The 15,041-nt window shown below is 44.2% G+C and overlaps 1 protein-coding gene and 1 long non-coding RNA gene across 10 annotated transcripts in view; one reads left to right on the forward strand and one right to left on the reverse strand.

The window, feature by feature from the left end:
- ank1a (ankyrin 1, erythrocytic a) overlaps window positions 1-15,041 on the reverse strand; it is a 283,424-nt gene that overhangs the window by 29,062 nt on the left and 239,321 nt on the right. For 6 of the 9 annotated variants that reach the window (XM_057831859.1, XM_057831858.1, XM_057831857.1 and 3 more), the window contains 2 exons: window positions 9,122-9,743; window positions 6,151-6,493 (listed from right to left, as the gene is read on the reverse strand). In XM_057831859.1, coding sequence (XP_057687842.1) covers window positions 6,151-6,493; window positions 9,122-9,743 — 965 coding nt within the window. Of the gene's footprint in view, window positions 1-476; window positions 2,234-6,150; window positions 6,494-9,121; window positions 9,744-15,041 lie in introns of those variants that run through there. The other 3 variants (XM_057831862.1, XM_057831863.1, XM_057831861.1) reach the window with 2 other exon arrangements.
- On the forward strand, window positions 7,698-14,098 carry LOC130913331 (uncharacterized). Its single transcript, XR_009062760.1, has 2 exons — window positions 7,698-13,498; window positions 13,605-14,098. It is a non-coding gene; the product is annotated as an uncharacterized LOC130913331 (long non-coding RNA).

A 15,041-nucleotide genomic window follows, 5' to 3' on the forward strand; every position in this document is an offset into this window, starting at 1 on the left:
CTTGAATAATTTTTTTGATGACTACTCTTACTTGAGTAATATTATTTATAAGCAACACTAATATTACTATTACTATTATACATTTTTTTGGCTACTCTACCCACTTCTGGTCAAGTCATCAGCCAATCAAATGTGCGTTTGGTGGGGGGAGTGTACCATTCAGCAAATGAAAAGGGATAAATGTAAGTCTGAACAAAATGAAAATAATTCACTTACTAATGGTAGGGTCTGTTCCATCCTTTCAACATATGGGAACACAATCTACAGGAAATTACCAATATCACTGAACTCATATAATGCAAATAAGGTTGCTTAAAGGTTGGTGGGGACAATATGAGCATCCTGAAAAGTTGCTACCCTACCGTCCCTATGCAAACCTACGCCTTTGCTCAAAATATATTCAACTTCACAACCACGAAAGAGAATAAACACCCTGTTAACATATCCATCCATATTGTCTTCCCTTCCTTTTGTACCTTGAGGATGACCCTCCTGCGAACCACCCTGGTGGTGACATTCTCCTCTTCGTCAGCCACGCCCTCCACCTCACCGAGCTCGCGGTCGAGGCAGTTGTGGATGGAAGTGAGCAGCGAGCGCACGGAGCCGCTGGCTATGTTCAGCACGTTCTGACAGCTGATAACCAGGAAAGCCAGCAGCACCAAGCTGAAGAGGAGCTCAGTCACCAGGGCCCACATTGCCCCGCTTAGATCCACACAAAACCTTGGTGTTGACGCCGCAGAGTACTCGCCGAGTCTTTGGCGCCTCCTTCCCACCCGAAAAATAGCCCCGCAACAGCTGCGGTGCTAAGCCTGCCTTCACAGGGTCGCACTTTTGTTTTTTCGTCGCTAACCTTCCATAAAGCGGGGCAGTGGGCCCTTTCCCTCAGGACACTTTGCTTTCCCACTGGTGGACAGAAGCAACCAGTCAAGCACTTTGGGAGCTGGGGTGGGGGTCCACTCCCACCTTTCTGTCCCTTTGACCATGTGATCTGTGGGCTTTAAATACCTCGAGATACTTCAGTGACACTGCCGTTCGTGTTATAGTCATTACTTTTAGCACAAACCACAACTCGTACAAATTACAGTTACAAGCTCTGTAAAACATCAGTGAAGTGCGCAGATAGAAAAAAACAAGTCGTAAATAACATCGCTGTCACACTAAAATTCAAACTTGGACACGAAGAGCACTGATGCCCCGGAAGCAAACGTCTATTTGTGCTTTCACACTTCCACACTTGAGATTGTCCTTTACGGTGTGATGTCATGAAAGTCAAAACGTGGGAAGGTACTGAGTGGGCGGTGTGTAACATGAGTAGGACAGTGAGAATTCTTGCTATATTTGGCCCCACTTGCTGTGCGTGCCCATCTTCGGCCTGAGGCTGTGTGTGTGTTTGCTTTACGTACAGTATATTTTGATACAGCGTGAAGGAATCTGACGTTTCTCGGAAAGACTAAATCAAAAAAGACACGTCTTCTTACATTTGTGTGAAGATTTTGCGGAGAAAGCGAAGTCTAAGAACAACCAAAAAAATATTCCAATGGGAAAACCGTACAGGCGCTTGAGATCGACGGTGAGAAAAATATGTAATGAACACCTTGTTCTCCCACTTCGAAATGATGGGCGGGTTTGAAATTTTCATGGTAGCAGGGATTTTGCACAACTGCTCCACGCAGATCTTCTCTAGATTAATCAGGTTTCTGGACTGTCACTGTGAAACACGGAGTTTGAGCTTCCTCCAAAGATTTTCTATTGGGTTTAGGTCTGGAGACTGGCTATGCGCCTCCAGAACCTTGATATGCTTTTTACAAAGCCACTTCTTGGTTATTCTGGCTGTCTTCTTCGTTCCATTGTCATGTTGGAAGACCTAGTCACAACCCATTTTCAATGCTCTAACTGAGGGAAGGAGGTTATTCCACAAAATCTCACAATACATAGTCCTGGTCATCCTCTCCTTAATACAGTGCAGTCATCCAGTCCCATGTGCAGAAAAACACCCCTGAAGCCTGATGCTACCACCCCCTTGCTTCACAGTCGGGATGGTGTTCTTGGGATAGTACTTCCTCCAAACACTATAAGTGGAATGAAGCCCAAAAAGTTCAATTTTGATCTCATATGACAACATGACTTTCTCCCATGACTCCTCTGGATCATCCAAATGGTCACACTTCAAAACGGGCCTGGACATATGTTGGTTTAAGCAGGGAACCTTGCGTGCCATGCATGATTTCAAACCATTAAGTCTTAGTGGATTACTAACAGTATCCCTGGAAATGGTGCTCCTTTCAGGTCATTGTCCAGCCCCTCCTGTGTAGTTCTTGGCTGATTTCTCACAATTTTTAGGATCGTTGAGACCCTACGAGGTAGATCTTGCATGGAGCCCCAGTCCGAGGGAGATTGACAGTCATGTTTAGCTTCTTCCAATTTCTAATAATTACTCCAACGGTGGGTCTTATATCACCAGGTGGCTTGGCAGTTGCCCCGTAACCCTGTCCAGTCTTGTAGAGATCTACAATTCTGTCACTGGTGTCTTTGGACAGCTTTTTGGTCTTGCCCATGTTAGTAATTGTAGTCTTCCTGATTGTATGGGGTGGTCAGGTGTTTAAATGCAGCTAACCGCCTCAAACAGGTCAAAAGGTCAGACTCAGAAAGTCCACCTCCACTCCACTTATTTGTTGGACTTTTTAAAGGCGACTAACAGGTCTTTTGAGGCTCAAAATTCTAGCGAATAGACAGGTGTTCAAATACTTATTTGCAAAAATAAATTGTTAAAAAGTCATACATGTTAGGTTTTGTGTTTGTTTTCTCCTAGTGTGACTTGTCCCTGTGATTGCCCATTGATTTCACCTGATGTGCCTTCTCCTAGTCTTTCCTCCTGTGCTCACCTGTTCCTCGTTGTCTCGTTACCCATTGTCTGCATGTGTGTATATAAGCTCCCTTTTTCTGTTCACTCCTTGTTGCGTCATTGTCTATGTCGATGTCTGTCTTTGCGAACGTCAATTTCAAGACCTCTCCAAGCCTTTGTGTACCAGTCCCTCCGTTTAAGTAAGTTTTGGTTAGAACCTTGCCTTTTGATCCCCAGTCCTTTTGTTTGTACTTTGTGCTTTTGTTAGTTATAATTAAAACCATTTTTTGAGTTCTCTGCCACCTGCCTTGCGTTGTAGTTTCCTTGCAATTGGGTCCACACCACCTGCCTTCCCGCGTTTCCCTGACAATACACTGTGATTTCGGGATTTTTAATTCATTCATTCATTCATTTTCCATGCCGCTTTTCCTTACGAGTGTCGTGGAGATGCTGGAGCCTATCCCACCTACCTACGGGCAGTAGGCAGGGTACACCCTGAAATGGTTGCCAGCCAATCGTAGGGGATTTTTTTTTTTTTAATTGTCTCCCACAGTGGACAAGCACCTACCATGAAAATTCCAACCCCCCACCATCATTTCGCAGTGGAAGAACTTGCAAAATCGCAGGGTGTTCAAATACTTACTTTCCTCACTGTATCTTGATGATCGGTTTCTGTTTTCATTTTCAGTAGTATTTATTGTTTGATCTATAAGGTACAACCAAAAATTTTACAGTAAAACTATATTTCTTCATACAGTACATAGGCCACACTGGACTTTAATTGCAGCTGTCCTTATTGTAATAAGGGATATTTACACCAAATGACATGCAGCTTATTAAATTGTAAAAATTTGTAAATACAGTGCCTTGCAAAAGTATTCGGCCCCTTTGAATCTTGCAACCTTTCGCCACATTTCAGGCTTCAAACATAAAGATATGAAATTTAATTTTTTTGTCAAGAATAAACAACAAGTGGGACACAATCGTGAAGTGGAACAACATTTATTGGATAATTTAAACTTTTTTAACAAATAAAAAACTGAAAAGTGGGGCGTGCAATATTATTCAGCCCCGTTTACTTTCAGTGCAGCAAACTCACTCCAGAAGTTCAGTGAGGATCTCTGAATGATCCAATGTTGTCCTAAATGACCGATGATGATAAATAGAATCCACCTGTGTGTAATCAAGTCTCCGTATAAATGCACCTGCTCTGTGATAGTCTCAGGGTTCTGTTTAAAGTGCAGAGAGCATTATGAAAACCAAGGAACACACCAGGCAGGTCCGAGATACTGTTGTGGAGAAGTTTAAAGCCGGATTTGGATACAAAAAGATTTCCCAAGCTTTAAACATCTCAAGGAGCACTGTGCAAGCCATCATATTGAAATGGGAGGAGCATCAGACCACTGCAAATCTACCAAGACCCGGCCGTCCTTCCAAACTTTCTTCTCAAACAAGGAGAAAACTGATCAGAGATGCAGCCAAGAGGCCCATGATCACTCTGGATGAACTGAAGAGATCTACAGCTGAGGTGGGAGAGTCTGTCCATAGGACAACAATCAGTCGTACACTGCACAAATCTGGCCTTTATGGAAGAGTGGCAAGAAGAAAGCCATTTCTCAAAGATATCCATGAAAAGTCTCGTTTAAAGTTTGCCACAAGCCACTTGGGAGACACACCAAACATGTGGAAGAAGGTGCTCTGGTCAGATGAAACCAAAATTGAACTTTTTGGCCACAATGCAAAACGATATGTCTGGCGTAAAAGCAACACAGCTCATCACCCTGAACACACCATCCCCACTGTCAAACATGGTGGTGGCAGCATCATGGTTTGAGCCTGCTTTTCTTCAGCAGGGACAGGGAAGATGGTTAAAATTGACGGGAAGATGGATGCAGCCAAATACAGGAACATTCTGGAAGAAAACCTGTTGGTATCTGCACAAGACCTGAGACTGGGACGGAGATTTATCTTCCAACAGGACAATGATCCAAAACATAAAGCCAAATCTACAATGGAATGGTTCAAAAATAAACGTATCCAGGTGTTAGAATGGCCAAGTCAAAGTCCAGACCTGAATCCAATTGAGAATCTGTGGAAAGAGCTGAAGACTGCTGTTCACAAACACTCTCCATCCAACCTCACTGAGCTCGAGCTGTTTTGCAAGGAAGAATGGGCAAGAATGTCAGTCTCTCGATGTGCAAAACTGATAGAAACATACCCCAAGCGACTTGCAGCTGTAATTGGAGCAAAAGGTGGCGCTACAAAGTATTAACGCAAGGGGGCCGAATAATATTGCACGCCCCACTTTTCAGTTTTTTATTTGTTAAAAAAGTTTAAATTATCCAATAAATTTTGTTACACTTCACGATTGTGTCACTTGTTGTTGATTCTTGACAAAAAATTAAAATTTTATATCTTTATGTTTGAAGCCTGAAATGTGGCGAAAGGTTGCAAGGTTCAAGGGGGCCGAATACTTTTGCAAGGCACTGTAAGAGCACAGGTTTACAAATTGCAGGTTTCCATGTACAGGTAGTCCCTCGGTAACGAACGAGTTCTGTTCCTACGCTGGGGGCGTAATGCGAATTTCCACGCAAGTCAGAATTAACCCTTTAAATGCCCCTAAATACCCCCCAAATCTTAAAATAACTATCCCAAAACATGTGTTATAAGTCATTGTACTGTCCTCGCTAAGATGTTGGAGCTAAGCTAGACAGCGAGCTGAGTTCCAAAATGATGATGTCAGACGTCCCTAAACTGATTTTACTCAGCTGCTCATGACGGAATAAGCCGTCGCAAGAGAGAGTGGAGAACGGCCCCGAAGTAGCCACCGCGAGAGTGGACGGAAATTGATGCCGGAAGAAGGCAAGAGCAGAGAGCAACCCCGGTTTCCGTCTCGGTGTGTGGCGTCTCAGTGCCACGGGGCTCGTCCCAGGCAGGGGTCAGCACCATGGACGGCGACACCCCGGGGCGGCGACCACCACACTTGCCGGCAATTGCCTCATTACGCAACACCTGATGAGGCTATTGCAATCAAGGCCCTTTCCCATATAAATGGAGAGGAGTTTTGGGAGCTACCCCAAGCAAGGACCCGAGAGGCATTCCACGGCATGGCCGTGATCCCCTAAGACGGACGTTTTGGTTCGCTTAGCTTGTTAACTGGTTCCTTTTTTGTTTCTGTTAAAACAAAGTGGGCCACAAAGGCCAAGCTTGATCGCAACCTCCACCTGCCTTCCTTCGAATTTTACAGTATTTAAATGTCACATTTTACCACTTCGATCATTTCCCCCAAATGCTGAGTGTTCACTCACCTGTCCTTTGAAGCGCATATCATCCCAGCCTCTTAGCTCCGTTGCCCTGTGTGAGAAGCCCAAACCCTTGTCGAACGGCTGGGCACCCCGGAAGTGCCCTCGTAGAATTTCCGAGTTGCCGTGCAGGTCTCTTGCAGGCTGTAGCAAAGCCTCCTGAGACAAATGGGACTGATCGCCGTCCATAGAGTTGCAGCATGAAGATATCATGGTGTCGATGACCTGTCTAGTTTTGGGCTGGTTGGCTACCCAAGCCTGTGGGTCCGGGACTGGCATCCACCCTGGACCTGTCTGTTCCTGCATGTATGAAATGAACGAGCTGCCTCCATTCCCTCCATTTGATGACCTGGAAGGAAAGAACACATTCTCACAATACAAGATTGAAGCAATACATTTGGGAGACTAACACAAAACAAAGAAGCCTTGACTATAGATAGCCCTACATTAAAAAGCTTTCAAAGTACATGCAGTGATATAAAGAGGGCTGTCGTCTAACTATGTAGGTTCTCAGAGACTTCATGAAACAAGAACAAAACGAAAAGGTAAGCATAGGTCTGGATTTTTAGTGAAACCTACTGTTCAAAAAACAATATAGAGAAAAAAAATGATGCTTATAAAAGAAACAGGAGTGGGTTTCATTAGTAGTTAAATTTTAAGTGTACCAAACAACAAACAAATATAACATACAGTGTGGAAAATAAGTATTTGAACACCCTGCGATTTTGCAAGTTCCCCAACTTAGGTGAACTTATCCTCCTAAATAAGTGGAGTGAAGTTGGACTTTTTGAGTCTGACTTTCTAACCTGTTTGAGGCGGTTAGCTGCATTTAAACACACCATATACCCCAAAAAGCTGTCTAAAGACACCAGCGACAGAATTGTAGACCTCTACAAGGCTAGAAAGAGTTACGGGGCAATTGCCAAGCAGCTTGGAGATATAAGATCCACCGTTGGAGCAATTATTAGAAAATGGAAGAAGCTAAACATGACTGTCAATCTCCCTCGGACTGGGGCTCCATGCAAGATCTACCTCGTAGGGTCTCAATGAACCTAAGAATGGTGAGGAAGCGGCCAAGAACTACACAGGAGGAGCTGGTCAATGACCCAAAAGGAGCTGGGACCACCATTTCCAAGGTTATTGTTGGTAATACACTAAGAAGTCATGGTTTAAAATCATAAATGGCAGGGAAGTTTCCCCTGCTTAAACCAGCACATCTCCAAGCCTGTTTTAGGTTTTCCATTGGATGATCCAGAGGAGTCATGAGAGAAAGTCAAGTGGTCATATGAGATCAAAATGGAATGTTTTCGTCTTAATTCCACTCATAGTGTTTGGTGGAAGTACCATCCCAAGAACACCATCCCTACTGTGAAGCATGGGGGTAGTAACATCAAGCTTTGGTGGTGTTTTTCTGCACATGGGACTGGACGACTGCACTGTATTAAGGAGAGGATGACCAGGGCAATGTATGGTGAGAGTTTGGGAAATGACTTCCCTCTGTTAGAGCATTGAAAATGGGTTGGGACTGGGTCTTCCAGCATGACAATGGCCCAAATTAAACAGCCAGAATAACAAAGGAGTGGCTTCGTAAAAAGCTGAAGGAATTTGGCTTCCCAGCCAAGCCGCCGAAACAGCGACAGCCGAACCAGGAGGCGCAGCTCCAGCAAGTCGGCCATAAGGCCAAACTCTTAACCCTTTGTACTGACTCCATTTTGAACGGCTTAAAGAAAGCTCACCTGGAACAAGTTGAAAATTTATTCATTGACAGTGATCAAAAAGCAAGGCAAAAACAGACGGTGGAAAGGCACTGCTGGATCCAGGGTCAGAATAACAACGGATACATCAAAATGTCCCCGAGAAGCGACAGTTGGTAGCTAAATGTTCAGTCTTGGAAAGCTGCAGTGGAGTGGGCCGGGCGGAAGGCGTGCCTGGGTGTTGTCTTGGGATCATCCTTCTTTGGCAGGTTTGAGCGGTCAAGTTCGTGTATCATCTTTCATGGCTGGGTCGTGGTTGCCACGGCAACTGTCGCATGTCTTGACGTCTAAGGCGCCGAGCTATCTACTTGTTATCTCGGTAGGGCGAGGGTGTTCTGACCCCACCGAAGAGTCGCTGATGTCTTCTCCTTACCTTATCAGGCAAGGGCTGATGAGCTGGTCCACTTTACTGTGTCAAAGGGCATGGAGTACGTCTCCTTAAACTATGGTTAAATGCTTTACTATAATGAATGTGTTAGACTAATGCAAACAGTTATACGGTGTCTGCGAGAAATGTAACTATCCCCTTCAAAGCACAGCAAGGTTCTGGAGGGGCCTAGCCAGTCTCCAGACCTAAACCCAATAGAAAATCTTTGGAGGAAGCTCAAACTCAATTTTTCACTGACAGTCCAGAAACATGATTGATCTAGAGATCTGTGTGGAACAGTGGTGCATTATCCCTGCAGGAAACATTTGACCTCTGTAATTGTAATCAAAGGCTACCTTACCAAATATTACCAATGATTTTCACAGGTGTTCAAATACTTATTTGCAGCAGTATAATACAAATAAACTGATGGAAAAAATCGTACACTCTGATTTCTGGATTTTTAAAAAAAGATTGTTTCTCACAGTGGACAAGCACCTACCTCGAAAATTTCAAATCACCCATCATTTTCAAGTGGGAGAATTTGGAAAATTACTGGGTGTTCAAATATTTATTTTCCTCACTGTAACTAGACGTCTGCTTGGGAAGCTAAGCCTTCCTGTGTGGGTTTTCTTTGGTACTCCAGTTTTTGCACAAATTCCCAAAATAAGAGCGTTAGGTTGACTGAGGATTCCAATCACTGAATGGTCTCTGTAACCGTTGTCAGCCAGAGTCAGCTGGTATAGGCTCCATCTCATCTGTGACATTTTGTATGTTGTTCTTGTAGCTTGTACGTACAATGGACTTCACCTGACATGCCCGAATATATTTAGGACGGGGATAAGGTCAAACTCACCTGTCGCCATTCCGATCTGCAACACAGGTGAGACCAGGTGACTCACTGAGTCGGGCATATACCCTTTGCTGTCCTGTAACAAGAGAAAGGCCTTCCTCTGAGCCCTGAGTCCCTCCTCCTCCTCCTCCATCGCCACCAGTCGTACTAGTGACGGCTGATAACTCCGAACTTGCCTCTGACCCCTGACCATTGTTCAGTCCGTTAAGATTGATACCAGCAATGGTGCCGCCGAGCGAAGCTGGCGTAGCAGTGCTAAGAGAGTCGATGCCCATCTCTGAATCATCTTCTGGTTCGATTGAGCCGCTCAGCGGGACACCCCCTCCGCTGGCCCGACTGGCCGGCCGCCCCAGACTTCCAAAGGGCAACCCGAGCAGACCCTCGGAGTCGTCGGCATTACTACACTCCAGCGAGGAATCCTCCACGGGCACCAGGGAGGGGGAGTTACCGCAGGGCCACACCTGCACGTCGGACATCTCCATGAGGGTGTCCTCCTCCGTGGTTGCAATGGGCGCACAGTCCAGGCTGGAAACCTCCTGCCAGTACGGCTCAGCACCCAGAGGCGAGGGCAGGCTGTACTGCATGGAGGCCGGGGACAGAAGCTCATCAGGCGCCAGCCCATAACCTGGAGCGACACACAGAGAAGCACACTGACACCCGGCCCCCCCGCCTCGCTCCCCACCAATAGCACCGAGAGCCCGGGAGGGGAGAGAGTGCCCTGCCGGGAGGTGTAGAGGGGGCCGAAGGGGAAGGAAATGGGAAAGGAGCGGGAAGGGAATATAGGAACAAGCCAAAACAATCAGAGAGGGAATTAAGGTGCAAAGTGCTTAAGAAATAAGAGCAAGGACTTTTAGAAGGTGGGGGAGTGGGGGTCAAGTGCTGACAGGTGCGAGGAACGGGCAGTAGAAGCAGCAGCAGGCACAGATGGACCAACAGATTAGAATAAGGCCCACTTGAGACTGATGCTGCCCTGCGGGCTGCCACCTGCCGGGAGACCGCAGAAGTTGTAAGCCTCCATAACTGGAGCTGGCTGGTCCATCCAACATGCTATAATCAACCCGCTCTCATCCACACACACGCGATATCTTCGCACACTGCATGCATTCAACTCCACTCAAAGATAACAGGCAGGTTAATATTGTAGTCAGGCTGGAGGACATGCTTTCAGGCAGTCTCATTCGCACACACGCATATCCTTTGTGGTCTCAAAACCAAGGGCGTAGGTTTGGTCTCAACATTGGTAGGGACGATATAACAGCATAAGATGCATGTACACTTTTTACTGGGGACGGGACATTAATAAGACCAAACAGATTATTGAACGAGTGTCAGGGCTACATTCCTCACGAATATGAACCTATTTAATTGATAGGCGAAATAATCTATGCAAAAATAAATCTGTATTGACTTCGACAGCAGCGGGGCTGGCCCTTCCCAACTCAATGCTGACTGAACTGGAGTATATAAAAATGCGTAGGGGAAATTTAAACTATGAAGAGTGAACTGCGTGGTACCCCAAGTCACAGAGGCGCACAATCAGTTTCGTTTTCATGACATTTTCACCTGACAAAACTATCGCCACTTCCAGGCGCGCCACTGTTATGCAGTACACTGTTATTTTCCAAGAGGTGAGTGTGTAACCGGGTCCGCGCCGCGTTCCGATCCCCCTCGCTCAGGTCAGGACTCAATCCCGCGCCGCACGACGCGTTCACACACGGCAGGCGGAGGTACTAACCACTAGGCCATAAGCCGCCAGCGCACCCTCATAACGGCATCGGATGGAAGGTTTTTCCACGCACCGCACACACGGACCTGCGTGTACCCGTTACACTCATCCCCCGAAAACCTTCACTGCCGATCCGGGTAACGGCACCATTGTAACCGGGTCCGCGGGTTCCGATCCCCCTCATCCAGGTCAGGACTTGAATCTGCGCCGCACGACGCGTCTACACGGCAGGCAAGGGCACTAACCGCTAGGCACCCACATGAAGGCATCGGAGGGAAGGTTTTTCCATGCACCGCACACACGTACCTGCGTGTACCCGTTACAAGTGCGCAACTACCATCGATTGTAACATCCCAAGTAACGATGTCAGGCTTTCGTTGTTGTTTTCTAAAGATTTATTTCAGTCACAATTCGGCGGCTGTTTGTAAAAGCCGAGTGTGCCCTCAGTCCCTTCATTCTAGCTCCTGAGTGATGATTCATTGTGTTCACGAAAAAAAAAACTGATCACAAAACAGAGTTTGCGACCCCTGGTCTAGAAGGTGGAGTAATTTTGAAATTTCCCGCCGGCAAGTAACGGTTCAGAGGTAAACGGCGTGGACACAACACATGAGGCTGCTCCTTTCTACGCATGCGTAGTTTGCACAAATGCAGCTGTACATTGCAGAAGCCGGGGGGCCTTAAACGCACCTTAATTCTAGTGCGGACAGGTATAAAAACAGTTGGCAAAATACCCCGGAGAAAATTATCTGTCCTAGTGTAGACGAAGTTGGTTCATAGACTTCATAATTATTGACGGGATACGGGGCCAATTATTAGGGGGTCTGCACTGTTGGCGTGGCCGTCAAAGCTGACGGACTGAAATCACAGACAAAGAGCTTTTTTTACATATATATTGCGAACTACTGTATAATGCTAGTCAGTAAGCAAATGTAGCTGCTGCCATATGAAAACAAAGCTTTTTCCGTTGAAAATTCTCGTGAATAAATGCTTAAATCCCTGAATTCTTCATCGATATGGATGTAAATCAGCCTCGATTCTTGGTTAAAAGCAGAAAAATCGTGCAGTTAGCATTTATTTCACATAAATATTGTGAACTATGACGCTACCCATAGCAAAAATCTGCTACTCATCTGTTGCTTAATCTCGTCTTGTGAGACGAATTTGATCATCTCAAATTTATCTCATTCTCTGCTTATTTGTTTCTGAGTTTGTGCTCCTAAGAGTACCCTTAGGAGCAAGTGATGAGTCAAATTGAGCAAAGACATCATTGAGACAAAGGAGGTTGATTTGAGAAAGCCAGGTTTGAGCAATATTTGAGAAGAGAAATTCTCTTAATTAAAAATGGAGTTAGACTTGTACAGCACCGTTCGGGCACTCAAAGCACTTTGACACTATAATCCTCATCTACCTGCTGGTGACGCAACAACGTGGGGTTCAGTGTCTTGCTCAAGAATACTTAGATGAATTCATCAGGACAGAGAGTTGAACTCACAACCTCTGGGTTGGGGAACGACTTCTCTACCACTGAGCCACACACTGGCTCAGATGCACTGAGCTCGATGTGACGTGGCACAGAAATGGAAAGCAACTTTAGAAACAGCGTGTAGCAGCGATGAAGAAAATTGATTATATTTTTGTTCATTTAACCCCTGGGTGTTATTTGTCCATTTTTTGGCTTTTTTCGTTTTTTTCTGTGTTTAAAAGGAAAAAAAGCATATGAAAAAATACACTAGGGAGCTGATATTTCCTGCAGGATACTAAATCATGTAGAAGTTCGAAATGGCACCATCCGGCAATTTCTAACTTATTGCAAACAGGCTGGGAAAATTTGCACTAAACTCTTGTTATTTTGCCATTTTTTGGCTCATTGACTCCCATTATAAATCATGATTTTTAATATGCTGTAAACCTGATGTTTTATAATGCATTTTCCGTGATTATTGATGCAATCGCTTCTTTGGCGAGTCAAAAACATGCAGATAAAAATTTTTTTGTGTTGACACCCAGAAGTCACTAGATGAAGCCATAGGCCAATACATGAATTTGCTTGCGAAGCTAGCTTCAGATCGGTCAAAAATTAATGCAATAAAGACGGTTGGCTTTACCAAAAAAATGGTGTCAATGTTGTCTGAGCTCACTTTCAGTCTATTTGGGCATGCGTATTTGCAATTTTGCACGTTTGCACAAGACAATAAAAAGGTACTTCCCGGAAATGCAAAAAAACCAAAACAAAAAACCACGTGTTTATTGTTGTCGTTTGAATTTCAACTTTTATTGGTCGGGTGTTTGAATTTCTTTACTCTCATTGGTTCTGGGCATTTTGGGAGTCTCTGTTCTCGCGAGGATCACCATTTTGCATTTCTTCCAACACAACTGTGATCGATGGCGGCGAGAAGTATTTCACCGCAGGACACGATTCGAATGGTGTTAGAAAATCCTGATTCCGACGACGACGACCTTTGTTCGGACGCTTCTTTGGAGAGCCCAGAAGACATTGAACAAATTCTTCCGGACTTTCGATGCCGGAGGAGGACGGCTTTGATGACGAGGATTAGGAAATAGTTGACAACATAACGAGATGAAAGCGGGGAGCAGAAGGCGGGGGCACGGACATGACCACGTTCAGGCGCATGACGAAAATGACGGCGATCGAGGTAATGACGAGAGTGAGTAAGCAAATGTTTTGCATATCAAGGTTTGTCTTGTAAAAGCTGATCAAAGATCAAAGCTGTTATTGTTGTGTGCGCTTGTGCTTTGCAGGCCTGTGGCACATACTCCTGCCGCCGGCGCGCACTCAGGTGGCCAAGTGTGAGTTTTTTCACATGCCGGACATTTCGTCATGCAGCGCGTTTGTGCTGTTCACGGAGATCTACCCTCGTTTGTGCTGTTCACGGAGATCTACCCTGAGTGGAACGTGAAGAAAAGCTACAAGCGCCGACTATTTCTTGAGGAACTTGGCAAGGCTCTAATTCGGCCAGAAGTCCTAAAACGGGAACCACCGCCATCTGCCGAAGGCTTGGTTGAGCAGCGAGCTGGACCCCCGTCCAAGCGCAAACAATGTGGCCTTTGCACAAAGCCACTTCGGGCTTCGAACATAATAATAAATAATAATACATTTTATTTATAACGCACTTTACATTTGAACAACAAATCTCAAAGTGCACATCATGAATTGTGTATGTTGTTATTATGTTAACTGTTATATTGTATGTATGTTTTGTAAAATTGTTAACATAAATTCTATCATCAAATCAGTTATTGTCACGTTGTCACAGTCTTGTTCTAAAAAAAAAAATCTATTGTTACGACTTTTACTTATCCAATGATGTAATTATGTAATATAAAATATTTTAGTTTGATTTATATATAGCCTATATAGCATAGTTAGTTTTACTATTAGGATAATGCTGCTATTATTGTCCATAGGGGGCCAAAACAAAAAACAAAAAAACTATATGTTTAGATAGGTCTGATGCCACTGAACATTGTGAGTGGTTGAAAGTGAAAAAATATTCAGAAATAACTTAGTTATCACACTTCAAAGGAAAAGCCATTTTTTGGACAAAATCACAAGAGTTGAATGTAAATGAGAAAACTGCAATTGTGTAAAAAGTGGGTGTGCATAAAAAAATTGGTTGTTACGACTTGTGGACTTATTCAAGCCTCTAACTATGTGATATGGAATATTCAAATTAGACTTTTGTTTTATATATATATATATATATATATATATATATATATATATATAGCATAGTTAGTTTTGCTATTAGGATAATGCTGCTATTATTGTCCATAGGGGGCATTAAAAAATAAATTTTTTTTTAAAAACTATATATGTGTAGATAGGTCTGATGCCACTGAACATTTTGAGTGGTTGAAAGTGAAAAAATATGCAGAAATGACTTAGTTATCACACTTCAAAGGAAAAGCCATTTTTTGGACAAAATCACAAGAGTTTAGTGTAAATGAGAAAACTGCAAATGTGTAAAAACTGGGCATGCATAAAAAAATCGGTTGTTATGACTTAACGACTTATTCAAGCCTCTAACTATGTGATATGGAATATTCAAATTAGACTTTTGTTTTTTATATATATACAGCATAGTTAGTTTTGCTATTCGGATAATGCTGCTATTATTGTCCATAGGGGGCATTGAAAAATAAAAAAAATAAAAAACTATATATGTGTAGATAGGT

This window comes from Corythoichthys intestinalis, chromosome 3, assembly GCF_030265065.1.
Source record: "Corythoichthys intestinalis isolate RoL2023-P3 chromosome 3, ASM3026506v1, whole genome shotgun sequence".
Classification (NCBI taxonomy): domain Eukaryota; kingdom Metazoa; phylum Chordata; class Actinopteri; order Syngnathiformes; family Syngnathidae; genus Corythoichthys; species Corythoichthys intestinalis.